We start from the raw sequence: 17,156 nt of genomic DNA on the forward strand, positions 1-17,156 counted from the left end.
TATCTTCAGTCTGTCATCCTGTCGCTCACATCCATCAGCATCAATCTAAATCTTCTGTGTGGCGTCAGCGTCACCAAGACTGACATCCAGCTGTAGATCTCCTCCAGCATCAACATACAGCAATCAGGACACTCTGAACACGCACACGCACACACACATGCACACGCACACACACACACACACACACACACACACACACACACACACACACACACACACACACACACACACACACACACACACACACACACACACACACACACACACACACACACACACACACACACACACACACCTCTCTGTGGGACAATGACACAGCCATATATCTAAATGGACTGTCACCTCGGACAGCTTAAGCAGCCCATTATATTATTTACCTTCCAGCAGCTCTTTGCCTGCCAGCAGTGGGTCAGTGACATCACATTATATTTTTTATGTTGAAATCCATTACTTTCCACAAAAAAAGAAAAAAAGAAAACCCCACTCACAAAAAAAAACAAAAAAAAACACTGCTGCGTTTAATATTGGAAACTATTATCCGAAACTTTCCCGAAAAGAGAAAACCATATTAAGTTCACAGAAGTGCAGTTTAATTCTGGGGTTTTGCTGCTCCACACAGAAAATGCGAGTCAGACTACAAACCATTCATCATAAGGATGCCAGCGTTAAAAACGACAGGGTGTGGACTACACACTCCCAACGGAGACTTTGTGCTGACAAAATGGTTTCAGGATCCCTGATACAAACCCAGACCACAGATGAAGTCAGCTCTCACAACAAGAGTATTTTTTCCTTACTCATTAAAGCCAGCGTGTGTTATCTAAGTATACAGGGGAAGAGTGGAAATATCTGCCTGCAACTTTCACTCACAACTTTCTTTTCATGCAACAATGACGCAGCCAATTACAATTTCAAAGCTTGTGGTTTCCTTTTCGTTTTGATGGATAAAGTGGAAAAACATGTTTTTCGTTTTTATTTGATAAGACAGGCGAAGAGGGACAGAAAATGGGGGAGAGAGATAGTAAGGGACCGCTACTGCGGTAAAGTTTGTACATGTTGCGCTCACGCTTTACGAGGTGAGTTACCAGGCACCTTGCACAATAACATTTTGACTGAAATTCACTAATAAGAAGTGGTACTGATACATAAAGTCATTGTTGTGGGGCATGTTATTAAAGTGACAGATGAGACAACAGATCATATTCACACAGTGTTTGAGATGCCCTGGATCTAATCAAACAGTAATGTTAGTTAGGAAGTGGTTGAATGCTAAAGTTAGCAAATGGGTTATCAAGTATGTTATATTACCTTGAAATATGACCCGATGTCCCTCCGGATTTTCATGATCTATCATCTGTTTAGTTGCTGATCAATCGGTAAGGGTGACAACATGTCCGATTCCCTGAGTCTGCATGACACAGCAGCATAACATCATCCCAGCATTCAACCTTTCAACCCTCTGTGTGGCGTCAGAGGAGAATGGCTGCCATGTGAATGTGGTCTACGTAATGCAATCCAGTTTTAGGAGCAGGAGCAGAACAATGCATTTCAAGGCTTATTAGATGCAAAAAACCCCGTACAGCAGTTTGCGCTCACTGATTCTCTAGCTCTAACATAGTGCCAACTATATTATCTTTTATAAATCATCCTGAAGTAAACAGTAAAAGTTCAGCATTCGTTGGATCTGGAAACAACTACTACAGAAAATCCTTCATCCCAACGCAATACAACAAACTCCAACCTCATACCTACAAGCTGAAAATGGCAAGTTACAATAACACTAAGCTGGTTGCTAACGTATGAACGTTCGCAAGCTATCAGCTCTTACCTTTTCTATTGCAGGGATTTAGCCATTTTACTGCCAATGCACGCTTGTGCAAAACAAAACAAGTATCTCTGACGCAAGCCAGAACGTTTTTTCCCACTATAACAAGAGATTAGGTGCGACCATCCCTTCCTCCACAGTGCTCTAGCAATGCAAGACTACGAAAGGATTCACCTGGAATGTGCGCTTCAAAGTTCAACCTGGTGGCACCTTCTTGCTGGATGACCCTGTGTTGCTTTTGCATTGGCAGCCACACTGCTCAGAGACACCGACTCCATTCAAAAGACGAAGACGGTTGCATTTTTTCATGCAGGCTTTAAGTCAGCCTGAATGCGGCTTAAGTGTAGTTGAGGCTACGGAAGCTGAAGACTTAAGGGATTCAAAACAGATGTGAACAAAAACTGCAAACAGACATGCAGTTCTTTTTATACAGAATATATTATTTATATAGGTGCCTCCACACTCTGATATGATCACACGTATGCAGCTGGCAGATACAGAAATAAAGAAAAATAGTAAAAGAAATGTATGTGACATGACAGGCCTCAAGGATATAAGTAACACTAGGATCTAATTATATGTATAAAATGCCGCCACATGTCATGTCATGATGTTCCGGTTGGTTGAGAGACATTGCCGCTCGCCTCCTCACACAACATGTATCTGTACTTTCCCTTGCTCAATGACATTAACCTTCTCCTGAAGAATCAATAGCGTTTTATCCACACCTCCCTCTTAGCTCCCACTAAAGGTCAATGCACAAGAGATTGGATCGATGAGTGAACAATTCTTTTTATTTGCTGAAACTACGGCTGTGAATTGGCCTTTGTGATGAAATTTAATTAATTAAATTTCATGCACAGGAAAACACAAGAGTGAGGTTATGTCTTTAATCCTGGCATTGTGAGTGCTTTTTGATGAATCCACACAAGGCCTTAGGTCTGAAAATATGCCTCAATTCTAATCACTACTCAGTTTGTTTTCAGCCAAACAACCTTGTTACACGGCTACTTGAAATCCATTCAGCCAAAGGACAGCATTCTCCTTCAAAGAGGCGTTTCATATAAACTTAGTTATAAAGTTATTTGCTATTCCACAGACTGACAGTTTCCAGTAGAAGCTGTCTATATGGTAAACTGCGGAGAGCGAAAAAGTTTGGCAACTGGTGCAGTTTCCAAGAGTCTCTAACAGAGCGACGCATGTTTTCATGTGACATTGTGTTTTGAGTAATGTGAAAATATTTCTCTCCGGTTGTGATGGTCCTTTAAGTAGGGTCGCTTTGGGCTAATCACTGTACTCTTTCTGACCCGAAGGAAACCACAAAGGGTATAGGATTTTAGTTAAGGAGTGCTGCAGGCACATTACTGTGTGCACTGAGTGAAAACACACCTCATTACCAGAGTTGACAGGACCTTTGCTATTCACAGCTGTGGAACCTCCTCGCTCTCAGGCCTGCAAAACCACAGTCCGCCTTAAAAGGTTCCCTGTGGAGGTTTTGACCTCCAGTAGTTCTATGGAGCTGTTTTTCTATCAGTCTTTGTTTGTTGTGCTTGAGCGCAAGATAAACAAAATAGATGAGATACAGAGTCCTGACGACGGTTTCACACTATTCCAGCAAACCACAGGTGGCAGGAACATGCCAAGATATGCAGAAATGTGCCCACAAAGACTGGCAGGAAAACATGGATGAACGCTGCATTCATGTGGTCCTTGGATGCTCCAACGTCCTACGTTTCGCTCAGAGCGTTTTAACAACTCGTTGCCAGCTGTTTCCAGTATCTGAGTGACAAGGAAGAGCATTGGAAACTTGTGTACCAAAATTTTCTCAGACATTCCAAGTAGTTGCTCTGACTTGAGGGGGCTTTCTCATGAATTTTCCCAGTCGGAAATACGTTTTTCCGATTATTCTGACAGCACATGAATGCGCTATTAATGCTGGGTTTAAAATTAGTCGCTTTATGAGAGAAGGGCCCAATCCCACTTTCCACATTTACAGACTCACAGACTTTGAGGCAAGTTTCCAGTAAGTCTGCAAGGGTTTAGGGCTGTCCCACTGTCCACTCTCTGTAGATCCGCATTTCTGTCGACTTTGCCGGAGGGAATTACCCACAGGTCATAGCGTTGCAAGGTTACTATGGGACGCCCTTAAACTTTATCTTTATTCTAAGGGTGTTTTCTCCTGGAACTGATCCTCTACTCAAACCATTCAGTTATCTAAAACAAAAAGTAATACACTTTTGAAACATTATTAAACTTCTTTCCCTGATATCTCTGACTGAATATGTTTCTATTTTTGTAAAATGAAAGGTTGCAAAACGCTGTCTCATTCCTATCCGTCAACCGAGCCTGTGAGGGTTCGGGGATAAAGCCCAGAGCAGTGGGACTGAGTCCAGGAGATGCATTTCATAAAACCTCAAGGACACAAACAAGAAGTGAACACTGAATGTTTACATTATGTGTGAAAAATCCACAGGGCACCTTATATAAATAAAGACCTCTTGTGAAAGGATTTACATTGCCTTCCAATCCTATTTTTCTTATATTATTTCTATTACTAAAGTGTCCTTCAGTGTTTTCTTTATGATGCCTTTGACTCTGTTGCATTTCCATCCTGCACTGTAAATCACACTTAACTTTGTTTGAACTGCTTCACAAATAGAGATTATTATTGGCATTACGTAAACATAACAGGCTGGAGATAATCAAATCCAGCTTTGCGGGCGCTACTAAACTGACATTTATATTCATTGTTAGGTGGGAATATCCTGCTCCAATGAAAAAAAAAGTAAAACGAGCAACATTTCAAAATCTCATTCTCTCCACCACCTGCAGTTTTAAGACAGCAGGACTGGAGGGGGAAATGGCCATCTCTGGCTGTGTTGTAAAACTGATAAAATACAGAATAAGGAAAAAATCTTTGCAGTGTGCCCGCTGCCCCAAGGGGCCACTTATTATGGATTGTTAAAGACAGGTACACACACACAGACACACACAGACACAGACACAAACACACACACACACAGCAGGTACACATAAACACAGAAAACTAAGAAGATAAACTTTAGAGGGAATATAAAAACTTGTGTTTGAAAAAGGAGGAGGAGGGGAAACAGGCATGTAAAATGTTGAACTATTCAGTGCCTCAGCTCTACCGAGTCAAAGACAGAGTAGCACAACAATATCTTTTTTTTACATGCGGTCACAAGAAACTGAGCATTTCCTTCAAGTTGGAATGAATATTTTGTCACATAGTGGAGAGAATATCAATTTAACTTCAAATGTTTCCTGCAACTATCTATAACAAGTAAGGGCCTCTTTTAATTATGTATCTGGCAGCTTGGTGTTTGGTCTTGGTGTTGTGGTTTGAATATCATGAGTGAATAATCTATCAGCGGGATGGATTAAATCTTGAATGACTTGGATTCCTCATGGGGCACATCAAACAGGCCATTTTGTTTGCTGCCTTCTTAAATTTTCAAGCAATTATTAAAATATAACGTAGCTGTGTAATGTTTAAGAAAAGTCTAAGTGTTGCTATGGATGCGTGCACACAGGCATGATGGATTATCAAGTGTAATGGCAATTGTAATGAGAACAATCTATCCATTAGGGGCCGTTAACAAGACTCAATCAACATGGCTGCTAATGAGTCGGAGCTGGATCGAGACTGGAGTCAATCATGAGCCAGACACAAGCTGTACGCTCAAGACCTTCATCATTAAGCTGATTCATCAGGCAACAGCTACATGCACTGAAGTGTCTGGGCTACAGTCCACCTTTTGCAGGGACCATCACGTAAACTAGACACACATTTTCTGTAATTGGGGTTTAAAGAGGTATGATGACATGACATGATGATCCCTAGCTAGATAGAAGACTGTGATTTTTAACTTTTTATATGTAACCATGTTTTTAATCGTCTTATTACATCTGTGCCTGTGCATGACAAAGACTTCAGACAGGAAATGCACCGCTGTGACAGCTGAGCGGCAGGATGAAAGGAGAGATCATTACACATTACTCAAACTGAGACTAACACAGAGTAGCCTCTAGAACTTCAAATAAATTGGTTTCCACCGCTGAACATTTGACTATTTGTAAAATCTGGACACATTTGCGCTGAGAGGAAAATCACTCCTTACAGAGCCTGTACACTCGCTCTCATACACTCTCTCAGCCCTCCAACAAACACCAGGGAGCAGGAAACTGTACCACTATGACAACTAAAAAATGAAATGTTGGGCGATGGGAGAAATCTGATTACCAAACGCCATACCTGTAACAATTTTGTAAGACTGGATGTGCCTTCCTTAGGGCTGAACCAAATGGATGGTGAAACGTAACAGATGTAAACGTGTGCTTCGCGAGGTTAATATAAGCCACTGATAGCCAGGCCTAAAAACTACAAAAATAAAATCAATTTGCTTACCTCTATAACCTTCACTTCTACATATTTCAATATTATCATGTGGCTGAATAAACATTTCAATAAAGTAAATGTTTTACACATTCATAATAAGTTCTACAACGTCACGTCTGTATCAATGCAATGAATTGTGGATAATTAAATCAGCGAAGTCCGGTCCCCAAGCGAACTCTCTGGAAGTCTGCGGAAAGTCCACTTGAGAGCCCGTGTGGACTGGATCTTTGACCACTAATGTGAAGGCAAGTCAACTAGTTCAGTTGTACACTACACGGATACCAATACAATCATTTCTGTGCCCATTATAGCTCCTAACTATGTGCATTTGACACATAATGTGGAAGAGTTTGAGCAGAAAGTGCAAACAGGCTGGAGATGGAGAGCAAGCTAGGTGAAAACAAACATTTTTAAGGTTTGGTGTGACATTTGAAAAATATATAGAATCTAAAACGTACCATTACATTGTAGAATAAGTCATTTTTCCTGCCTGCATTATTTAATAGTAAGGGAAAGAAAGTTGTCCTCGTCTGATATAAATAACTGGGTGCAGAGTGACTGAGACAGGGAGTCGTCTTTCTTGACATGTTGATGATGTATAGAGAAAAAATGTGATGGTCTGTCTGCCCGCCAGTGTGACGGACTAATTCTATGCACTGCTAACGCTTCCATTTTAAGGCTTTCAGATGGGCTTTTATCGGTGTACACACACACAAATAAAACTCTATTCACTGTTACTATGATTGCTGTCAACACTTTTCTGAGTTTTGAATATTTCTGCTGTGTAAGTGTGACAATGGAGGAGAAAAAGCTGCACGGTTGTACTTGACAGTGTGATTGTGCATAACACTAATGATATTGTGACTGCAGGAAACTTGTCTTTCAGAGCTGTGACAGGAAATCTGACAAGTGGGAACCATTTACTTGTTATTCAAATTAGAATCTAAGACTCTGAAAAGCTCAATTTTTCCCCATATTTTAACAACACTTTCTGTTCACAAAGACTATCCAGTTACATTATGTCTCAGGGTGTTGGAACACAGTTTAACACTGTGGGTTTGATAACATTAACTGATACGATATGTAACAATTCTGCATTGAAAACCACCCTTTGTTATAAAACACCTGAAACTGGAGGTAAGCTCCACGGATCGCAGTAATTTTTGATTCTATGTTAAACATACAATACGTAACTTCTGCCGCTGGGGCCGCTCAACTTTTGGGATTAAAAAGTGGATTTATCTTCACTCCTGTTTATTAACCTGACTGCAGCAGCTAAGTGTTCTGCCAATTATTTCAACGACTTCATCTTCATTGAAATTTGTCTCATTTACTCATGGTCTTAATGTTAAACATAATGTGTAACTTGCATAATTCAAACACATCCGTCATTTGGACACACGTTGGTGATTTGTTTGACAGACGTCGGTTATTTGTTTGCGAATGATACATTATCCAATTATAATCTGACATGGTCACTGAATTAAAATGACATCAAACTTTATCAAGACGTGAACTTGTCCATGTGAAGCTGTGAAAAAAAGATGAATTGGTGATTAGGGCTGCATTAATGTGGAGTATTAATCCAGTCCAATTAGCGTTGCCAAAAAAGCAGCGAACACAGGCGCAACCTCTCCGTCTTAAGGGCCCTCTTCTTTCTATTACTTACAAAGCAATTAATTAGTCAGTACTTCTTTAATTCTTTAATTAGAAAGTCCTTCTTTAATTTGACACATTACCAGGAAAACCACAGCTTACAAATTAATGTTTAATTACAGCACACACAAACACAAATGTACACAGACACGCATTCCTCTTTGTGTGACGGGTCGCTGTGTGTGTGTGTGTGTGTGTGTGTGTGTGTGTGTGTGTGTGTGTGTGTGTGTGTGTGTGTGTGTGTGTGTCTGAAAAAGCTGAAGGCGTGTTGCAGTTGTGATTGGCAGGTGGTGTTGGCACGGTAACAGACAACTCAGGCACACAATCTCAGCGGAGCAGTTTCCTGCTGCAGCTGCCTGACCTCCAAACAGGCCAGACAACCAGAGCCTCAGGACATGGCAAGCTAATCGAAAACAACAAAGAAGGAACAAAGCTACTTTTTCTCTCTCCATATCCCCAATATGATAGGATTATGCAACAATTCCCATCACAGTTATTTAATGTTTGTAGAGGAAGAGGGAGAGGAAACTCGAGGTAAACTAGGATTATCACCCCACGGTTGTTTGCCTCCGTCTACCAGTCAATGTATATCCATGTCCGTCCAGACTCATAACACAGTGAAGACTTTGGATTTTGAGGAAATTTAATAAAAGCTGTTCCATTTATTTCTGTTGGAAGTTATGACTTTATTGATGATTCCAGTGAATAATTTCAAGTGAGAACAAGCTGTCATCACTTGGAGACTATTTTTACTTGTGTTGGACTACTGCTGTATGTCTTTTAGTGTGTCAATTCCCTAAGAGAAACAAAAAAACTATTTCTTGGCCAATAAATCAATTAATTTTTGTTGTAGCCATGACAACGGACGATGCTTCAGAGCAAAGAAGAGCTATGAAATAAAAACAGTCAGTGTCACCAACTCACGAAGCTCAGATAAGCCATTGAATGATGGCCAGAAAAGTGTTTCTGATGTCACAGTGAAGTTGACCTTTGACCTTTTGGATATAAAGTCTCATCACTTTGTCATTTTAGCTTATTAGATATTTGTGAGAAATGTTGTCAGAACTAGTGCATCAATTCTTGAGTTATGGTCACAGTGACCTTCACTTTTGACTTTCAAATTCTATTCAGTGCGTCATTGAGTCCAAGTTAATGTTCTGTGCCAGATTTGAAGGTCTTCCCAAGATATCACATTCGTCACAAACCAAAAATACTAAATAAATATCTGGCTTTTGTATCAGAGCTTTTCTAAATGAAGGGAGGCATTCCCTATTTACATTACAGGCATCTGCATTTAGAAATGAACATGGCTGAGGGAAAAGGATGGGGATTTAATCCTGCAGCAGTGATGGAGTTTGTTGTCAGTACCTGGAGGCAGGCTGGCTCTCTTCCTCTTCTTACTATTCTCAGCAGTGTTTTCCAGAGGAGGACACTCTGTCACCAGTGGCCCACTGGAACCGTTGAAATGGAGGGGGTCGTTGTTTGTTGCTGGATCAAAGGGCAGAGCGTTGAGTCCTGGAAGACACAAAAACAAAAAGCCTCATTATAGTAAATGAAGGGATGGATTCTGACCAAAAGGGAAACCACTGTGAGTCATGAAAAAGAAAAACAACATGAGGTTCCAGCACTACTGTGCTTTTCATGTCCAAAACCTGTGGGGTTTCATTCGGAGGCACATCACTGCAGACCTCATAAACACTTTTATTTCAACGGCAATAGCAACAATGGCACTGGTGGAGCCATACAAGCAATGGTCAGGACTCAATATAATCAAATCCTGTGAATTCTGTAAGAATTCTTTCACTAAATTTCTCATAAAATGAATACACTGCACAAAACAATCAATCTGCCGAAGTTCACATGATATCATAGAAAGCTCCAGAACAGCTACTAAATAGTTTTAGATGAGACTGTTTTCCCAACTACTGCATCCGAGGTTGAGATTAAACATTGAAGCCTACATTTTAAGCAAACATGGACGACTTTAAAGTGAAAAAAATGTGGAACATCTACAAATCCATAACAACTCTTCAACTCCATCTGTTGATGAAGATCATGTGCTATGACCAACTTCCAGAACAGCTGCTGAATGGACATTATGGTGAGATTGTTTAATCAGCTCAAATCAATCTGGAATAAGATGTGAACACAAAGCAGAACTGAAAAGACTAATCGATAAATTGATTATGTGATCAACAGAAAATTAGGAAATAAACATAGACCATGATGAGACTCGATTAACTGTGATGTGATTTTTTAAGAAATTTAAGAATATGATTCAAACTTTTTAAATGTGGGAATTTGCTTAATTTTCTTGCCTTACATAATACTTGACTGAATATCCTTGGGGTTTGGACTGTTTGTGGAAGAAAACAAGCAATTTATAAAAAGGTCACCTTGGACTTTTTTTGCAGCAGCAGCAGCAAAAATGTTTCATTATTTTATGATGTTTAAAGCCCAAGTTTATCAAGTATTAAATCTGCAGATTAATATACAAAGAAAACAATCATTAGTTGCATCCTTCGTGCACCATTTAAAGTCTGTTTGCTGAGTAAAAATGAAACTTTTTCTAAATTGATTTCTGATTGATTTCTACAAGTTCCTGGTATGTACTCTCTCCAAAAGGAGAAAGGATTTTGTTTTGTGTACCACAATATCTTTATCCTGATGCCAGACACAGAAGAAGCACAATGATAGATTAGTTGGCTGATTCCGAATCAATATTTTGTGCATGCAACAGACCCACCGAGAAATGTCACCGTTTCTCTTTCCTACAATGAAGGTCGACTTTAACAAGGCCAAAACTCAACAGTACAACTATGTGAATACAACAAACATGATGCAGATACCACCAAGAAAATGATGCTGCTTAGCAAAATAGCTGTTCCACAAAAACTGCACCTCATCCTAATGTGAACACTGATGTAAAGGTAGTTTTACACAGTGAGAAAGATTCAAGCTCAGATATTCTGTGTAATGAGGCCGATTTATCAGACAGCTCAGAGGAGGAAAGCTTTTCTTTAGCATTTTTATTTTTCTCACTGTTATCTTACAACAACATGATAAACAGCCATATCACCAATACAAGACCATATAAGAACTCTTAATGGAAACAAAAACAATGTCGAGATTGCTCCTGAGTCCTAATAAACAAGTTAACTTGTGTTTTCTGCTTAATGTATCAGCTATTCTCTGCTCTTTAAGAGTTGTGTATTTGTTTATAATTCAGAGCAGGGTCCTGGGGAGGCTCGGTCTACACTCATGAAAAATTCATGACGCTTCTTTGGCACAGATTTGTTTTTCCCTCCTCGCACAACAGATCTGAAGCCCACGTTAATGTGGCTCTATCACAGGTCCACAGGACCCTAATCAGTTAGTATCAAACTCGAAACGTCAACAACATTGTTATTAAGGATTTAAAGTGGTGCCTGTAGTCGTTTTTAAATCTGCCTAACAAGATGAAGACTCTTATATTCTGTTTAGACACTGGAATGTTGGAGGAATACTTTTAAGGCACATGTTGCTGCATTTTCTTGTTTCCATGTAGGACCGTATTTAATGACATTATAGATTTCTGTCTTTTTCTTGTAGAAATCGGTCAATAGAAGTAAGATTTATTAGTAGATAACCAAGCAGCACTGCTCCCAGTAGACCCCCCCCCCCCAGTCCAAAATGGACTGCTAACTTCAATCGCAATATCTAAATTTCCAGATCTAAATGTGTAATGATGTAAATATCTTCGTCAATGTGCAATAGTGTAAATATCTTTTGAGTTTGTATTTCCTATTTATACTGTTTATATTGTTCTTACTGCTTTTTTTTTAACTTACATTTTTTTCATATTTTCTACTTATTTATTACTACTGTTTTAATCGATGCTCTCTATTTTTGCTGTCCCCTTTGCTGCTGTAATAATGAAAGTTTCCCTGTTGTGGGACGAATAAAAGATCATCTTATTGTATTTTAGATTAACAGAAACGGACAATTCTGGCACAGAAAAGAAAGAAAAGGGAAATCAAAACAATATAGTAAATGAAGTGTACCTTTGAAGATGTAAAATTGGACAAAAACGATAAAATGTCTCTAATATTTATTCTGAATCTGTCAAAATTCTACAAACATATCAAGGTCGTTGGTTCAAACTCACTATTTATGTCTCAATCAGACACACAAGTGCTTATTCTGCCTTTATGTAAGCTACAATACTTTCTGTACTTCCTAGGTTATCAATGGTTTCTGCACACCATAGAGAAACTGAATAAACAGGTCTACAAAGAGGGGAAACTGTCAGAGCAGAGGCACAGGCCACGCTAATAATCAGACAACACCCGCTGAGAGATGCCGCCTTAAATACATTAAACATGTGTGTGGGAGATTTGTTAGATTTCGGCAGAGGAGTCTACGTATTCGCAGTCTAAATAGATCTTCTATCTGAGCTCGCACCCATCTCGGCACCCATCTGTCACACTTCTCTTAAGATGACTGTCAATACTCCTGAGAGTGAGATAAACTCATTAGTCTGCCAATGTTAAGTCTGTCGCCACTAAACAGCTACAGTTTAGATTCAAGGAGACGGCCTTTCAGTCAGCGGCGTGAGAGAGTTCCCATGAAGGAAGGCCATGGAAAGAGTGAAGCAGCACTGAACAGCTGACAGGGGAATACCACTCAGCTTCAGTTGTTACTGCGTTGTTCCAGTTCCAGACCAAGCCAAGAAGTACTTTTTCCTCATAGTGGCGGGTTTGTCCAAAAATTCACACTCTGTCTCCTTGATTAACGCTTGGACTTTCCACTGTGGTATAAAGTGGACAGAGGATGAATCACGAAGGAAGCAATTTGTTGCAATCAGATGTGTGATTTAAAACTGATGTAGCGCTTCAGGACTGACTACATGCACTACATTTTATGTGAATTATGGTACCTTAAATGGCTCTTGAGTGATAGCTTTACTACAGTATAAAGCTCGAGGGAAAGTGAAGAATTTCTACAGATTCAGCCTCAATGAATAAAACAGCTTTTGGCTGCACATTGTTATTTTATTACATCAGAAGCTTGGTTTCTTTTGGTTTCAGAACCAGTAATCAGGCAGCTATGGCCCAAAGCAGAAATATATATGTTGATTTGGAAATGAAGGCTTGGAACAAAGCCAGAGTCTCTCTCTGTGTGTGTGAGAGAGTGTAAACCTGTAAATTAAGAATGCCTTTGCTGGGTCATCGCCCCTGTCTGCAGTGCTACTCTTTTGTCTGTAGGCTGATGGATGGCGTGTTTAAGTTTCAACATCTGGCCAGGGGGAGGAGTGATGTCAGTGAGTATCACTCCCCAGGGGAGGAGGAAAATAAATACCAGGAGGATGGGTGGAGACAAGGTGGAGGCTTTGGGCAGAAGGCCCGCAGAGTAAATGAAGCAAATGAAAACGCTGAACAAAGAGACAAACTTTATGCTCTGTGGCCTCGGGATGGAATATAAAAAATATCACAAATGAAAGTGACCTGATCTTCCATCAGGGATGCATTAACAACATGCCCTGTTAATGGCACAGAGAGCCAGGGAAAGACAGGACCATTAGAATACGCTTTGAAATTCAGCGGGTCATTAAAACACCATTTAACTGTGAAAGTGGTGCATCTCCACTCTGAAGGGATGTGTGCTGAATATGATGCCCCCCTATTATAATTAAGATAGGTCAATAACAAACTTAATCAATAACCGAATCTATTGGCCAGGCCTGAGCAATCAAAATCCAATCACACAAACAGCCTCACGGAAGTAAAGACGGATCCTGTGTTTTGCATAGAAATGTGATTTATCTGATGTTAAATTGATGTTGACAAATCTTAAACAACCTTAATTATTATTTGTATATCTGAGACAGCTGAAGTGAAAAGTTAATTAACTGTAGAGCTGTGCAAATGAATCGATTAGTTGTCAACTATTATATCAATTTTCAACTATTTTGATAACCTGAAGAAATTCCCTCAAAGTACTCTTGAGATATAGGAGAGACAGGATAGACAATCCAAAAACAGTATACCTCAGACCACGTCTTTGCCGATGCAGAGGCATAAAAATGAGTGAACTCCTGCAGTACTGCAGTGAACATCTCAAATAATTCCTAAGCAACTATCTGGGTCAAATACACCAATTACAGGGCAAAGAGGTAATCAAGTTTGCTGCAACACAAAGTCATTTAAAAAGGAGAGCCATTACATAATGACTGCATGGTTAATTTTTTAATAATGACTTCAAGGCCACTCGCAGCTGTGGGGATCAAACCTGTGATCTTTCAATACGGATTAAGGCTTTAACCCCCATCCATTGACTCTACTGCAATGACTCCCTCAGTCACACATTTGTATAGATCTCCTATAGGTGTTAATGTAACTCTTATCAGCTATTAAACTCAACAGGGCAGCATGAATAATGCAGGGCGTCAGGAAAGGTGCATTAGTGCAACATCCCAGGTAAGTGTCTGAGAGGGGGGGAAGGCCAAAGCAGTGAACTGTTAATCCAAACTGAGAAAACACAGAGAGGCCATGTGCCATTGTACAAAGAAAACATGAGATAAAGGATGCCTGCTTTAATGAACAAGTGTGGATTCAGTCTGCTGCTAAAGGAAGTCGTGTCGACAGTTTCAAAAGAGCAATTGAAGCATTAATGTTCTCAGGATGTTACAAATTACTCTGTCAATGTGGTCAACACGCACAAATGTACGCACAAAAGAGACACACAGGGACACGAACATGCCCTCACAAATACAACTTCAGTTTTGTGAGCTCACAGTTGGATGTACCTGAGCGAATTAATGCTCCGAAAGGAAAACATTTATTCATGATTCGCTCAGATTTAGCTCAGAATAAAGAACTGGGAGCGAGAATTCCCAGAGGCGTCGTCCCATTACAAACATGAAGCCAAGGGTTTCTAGTTTCTATTCTTTTATTTTTTAAAGAATAAAGTAGAGCTCAGTTCTCTCTAAAATTCAGACCAACAACAGACACCACTGATTAGTACAGACAACTAACCAACAGAGCAAGTGTAGACAGACAATCTGCTCGGAATAGACAATGAGTTTCGTCTGAATGGTTACGCTGTGCAGAAGTCTTTGTGAGGGTATAATCAAATTCTGAAGAAACAATCTGTAATTGGTGTACAGTCCTCTTTCTGCCCCAACTGTCAGCACACAGTCTGCAGTGCAACTAATGGTGAGTCCAAAGAGACTCCTTCAAATTGCTTGTTTTGACCAACCAAGAGTCCAAAACCAAAAGTTGTTCAATTTGCAAATACACAGAAGAAGAAGAAGAAAATCCTGGAATCAGCAAATGTTGACATTACTGCTTGATAAAGTGATTTGAAAACAGGGCCTAACTTTCATTATCCATTAATCTACCAATTATGTTATTTTAGCTCAAAAAATTACCGAAATTATCGATCAAACTCTAAATAGTTGGAGATTAATCGAATACTCCATCAAAATAAAATAAACGGACTAACTGTTGTAGCTCTACTTAACGCGATCATCAATGATCACAGTTTGTTGAGCCCATGTGAAGATTCAAGTTCCAATAGGAATGCAGACCGTGTGGACGACATGTGGTCGGGGTGGAAAAGGCATAAAAATCTTCTAATAATGGATTAAGAAGTAATTCAGAGAGGTCACATTGTCCCTCGTGAATCCATTAGAAATGCAGGTCACAGGACACGTTCTGATAACATTCGAAATCATGCTGCATCGCGATCACAGCAAAGTGACAGTCACAGACTATAACTCAGGGTCCTGTTGGGTGACAGCTGGCAGGACTACAAACAGGCTCCCAAATTAGCCTTTAGTCACCTGGAAGGTTACTGATGAAACAGTCACAAGACCTCCATTAGGTCTCGCTACAAAATGTTTCTACACGGATCAGTCACCACAATTAAATGAGATACGACTCTATTCTTAGCTTGAAGTGTCCATCACGACAACAGAACAAGTACTGGACTGTGGGCACATGCTTCCTAAATAAAGGTAGCCCACTGACAAGTCATGAGTGTCCTTAGCAGATGTATAAACAAGGTGTCTGACTGATATGGCTTAGCGATGGATGGCAAAGCATGCTGAGCAGCTGCGGTATGCTCATGAGGCTAATAGCCAAGCTTTTCACTTCCTGTTTATTTATAGCAAAGACAAAGAGCAGTTGAAAAAAACAACAGGCAGTTCATGCAAGTGGTGGACACACAGGACCATTGTAGACACAGCTGCACTATCTCACAGGCTTTACCCATTTGGACAAAAGAAAATTAATGTCTGAGAGCACCCTGATCTCCTATTTGCAGAACAAAAGGCGAGACCTGGGTTAATAAGCTGTTGCCCATCCAAGCTGTGGTTTAGCAAGGGTTCACACTTCAAATTACAGATGAAAACAATTTGCTGGTGAAGCCTTAGAGTATAGTAGGAGTGTGATTAAGACCATTAAGATGTCAGCCTGGACTGGAAAAGCTTCGGTGTCTATCACCACTCAGAATGTGATGACGGGAAGTCTTACAGAAGATGGATGATGGAGGGCTGTCCTGAATGCCATTTTTGGGTCTTTGAAGCTTCAGTGAGAACTGCTAGCAAATATTTGAAGCCTCGGTGGCAGACGGGGTGATATGCCAGATATGCCAGTTTCCTCTGGCACTGGACTTCTTCGGGGTCATCTTTGCAATTTGGAAAGTTGTTTCAGACGTTTTATTTTTTTAAACGTCTTGCTAGCATTGGAACTTGCGAGCCTGGCTGTCGCGCCGTCACGACTCACTGTCCCAAGATCAATTTTGCATCACAACTTTCATTTGCACTGAAAAAAACTATTGAAGTCATGATGATTTGTTGGGGTCTGTACCAAACAAACATGTTTGCTTACATCTGGAGTACTAGATTTGTAGCCCGGGGCATCTCTGCAGCAGTATTTCATTAGAATGCTGTTTTTTAAAAAATTGCAGCTTATTGCCATTCTGATATTGCTACTAGCTATACTGCAATTGAATTTTGATTAATTGTGCAGCCCTAATTACAGATAATATATATATATCTATATATATAGATATATATCTATATATATATATATATATATATATATATATATATATATATATAGATAGATAGATAGATAGATAGATAGATAGATAGATAGATAGATAGATAGATAGATAGATAGATAGATAGATAGATAGATAGATAGATAGATAGATACAAAAAAAAAAAGCTCAATGCTTGTTCCACAGGTGTTTGATAAACTGCTTATA

General features: G+C 39.8%; 1 protein-coding gene across 7 annotated transcripts in view; it reads right to left on the bottom strand.

Moving 5' to 3' along the window:
- enox2 (ecto-NOX disulfide-thiol exchanger 2) overlaps nt 1-17,156 on the bottom strand; it is a 198,870-nt gene that overhangs the window by 100,661 nt on the left and 81,053 nt on the right. For all 7 annotated transcript variants that reach the window (XM_073487201.1, XM_073487205.1, XM_073487204.1 and 4 more), the window contains one exon: nt 9,270-9,416. In XM_073487201.1, coding sequence (XP_073343302.1) covers nt 9,270-9,416 — 147 coding nt within the window. The remainder of the gene's footprint in view (nt 1-9,269; nt 9,417-17,156) is intronic.

The sequence above is a fragment of the Pagrus major genome, chromosome 18, assembly GCF_040436345.1.
Source record: "Pagrus major chromosome 18, Pma_NU_1.0".
Classification (NCBI taxonomy): Eukaryota; Metazoa; Chordata; class Actinopteri; order Spariformes; family Sparidae; genus Pagrus; species Pagrus major.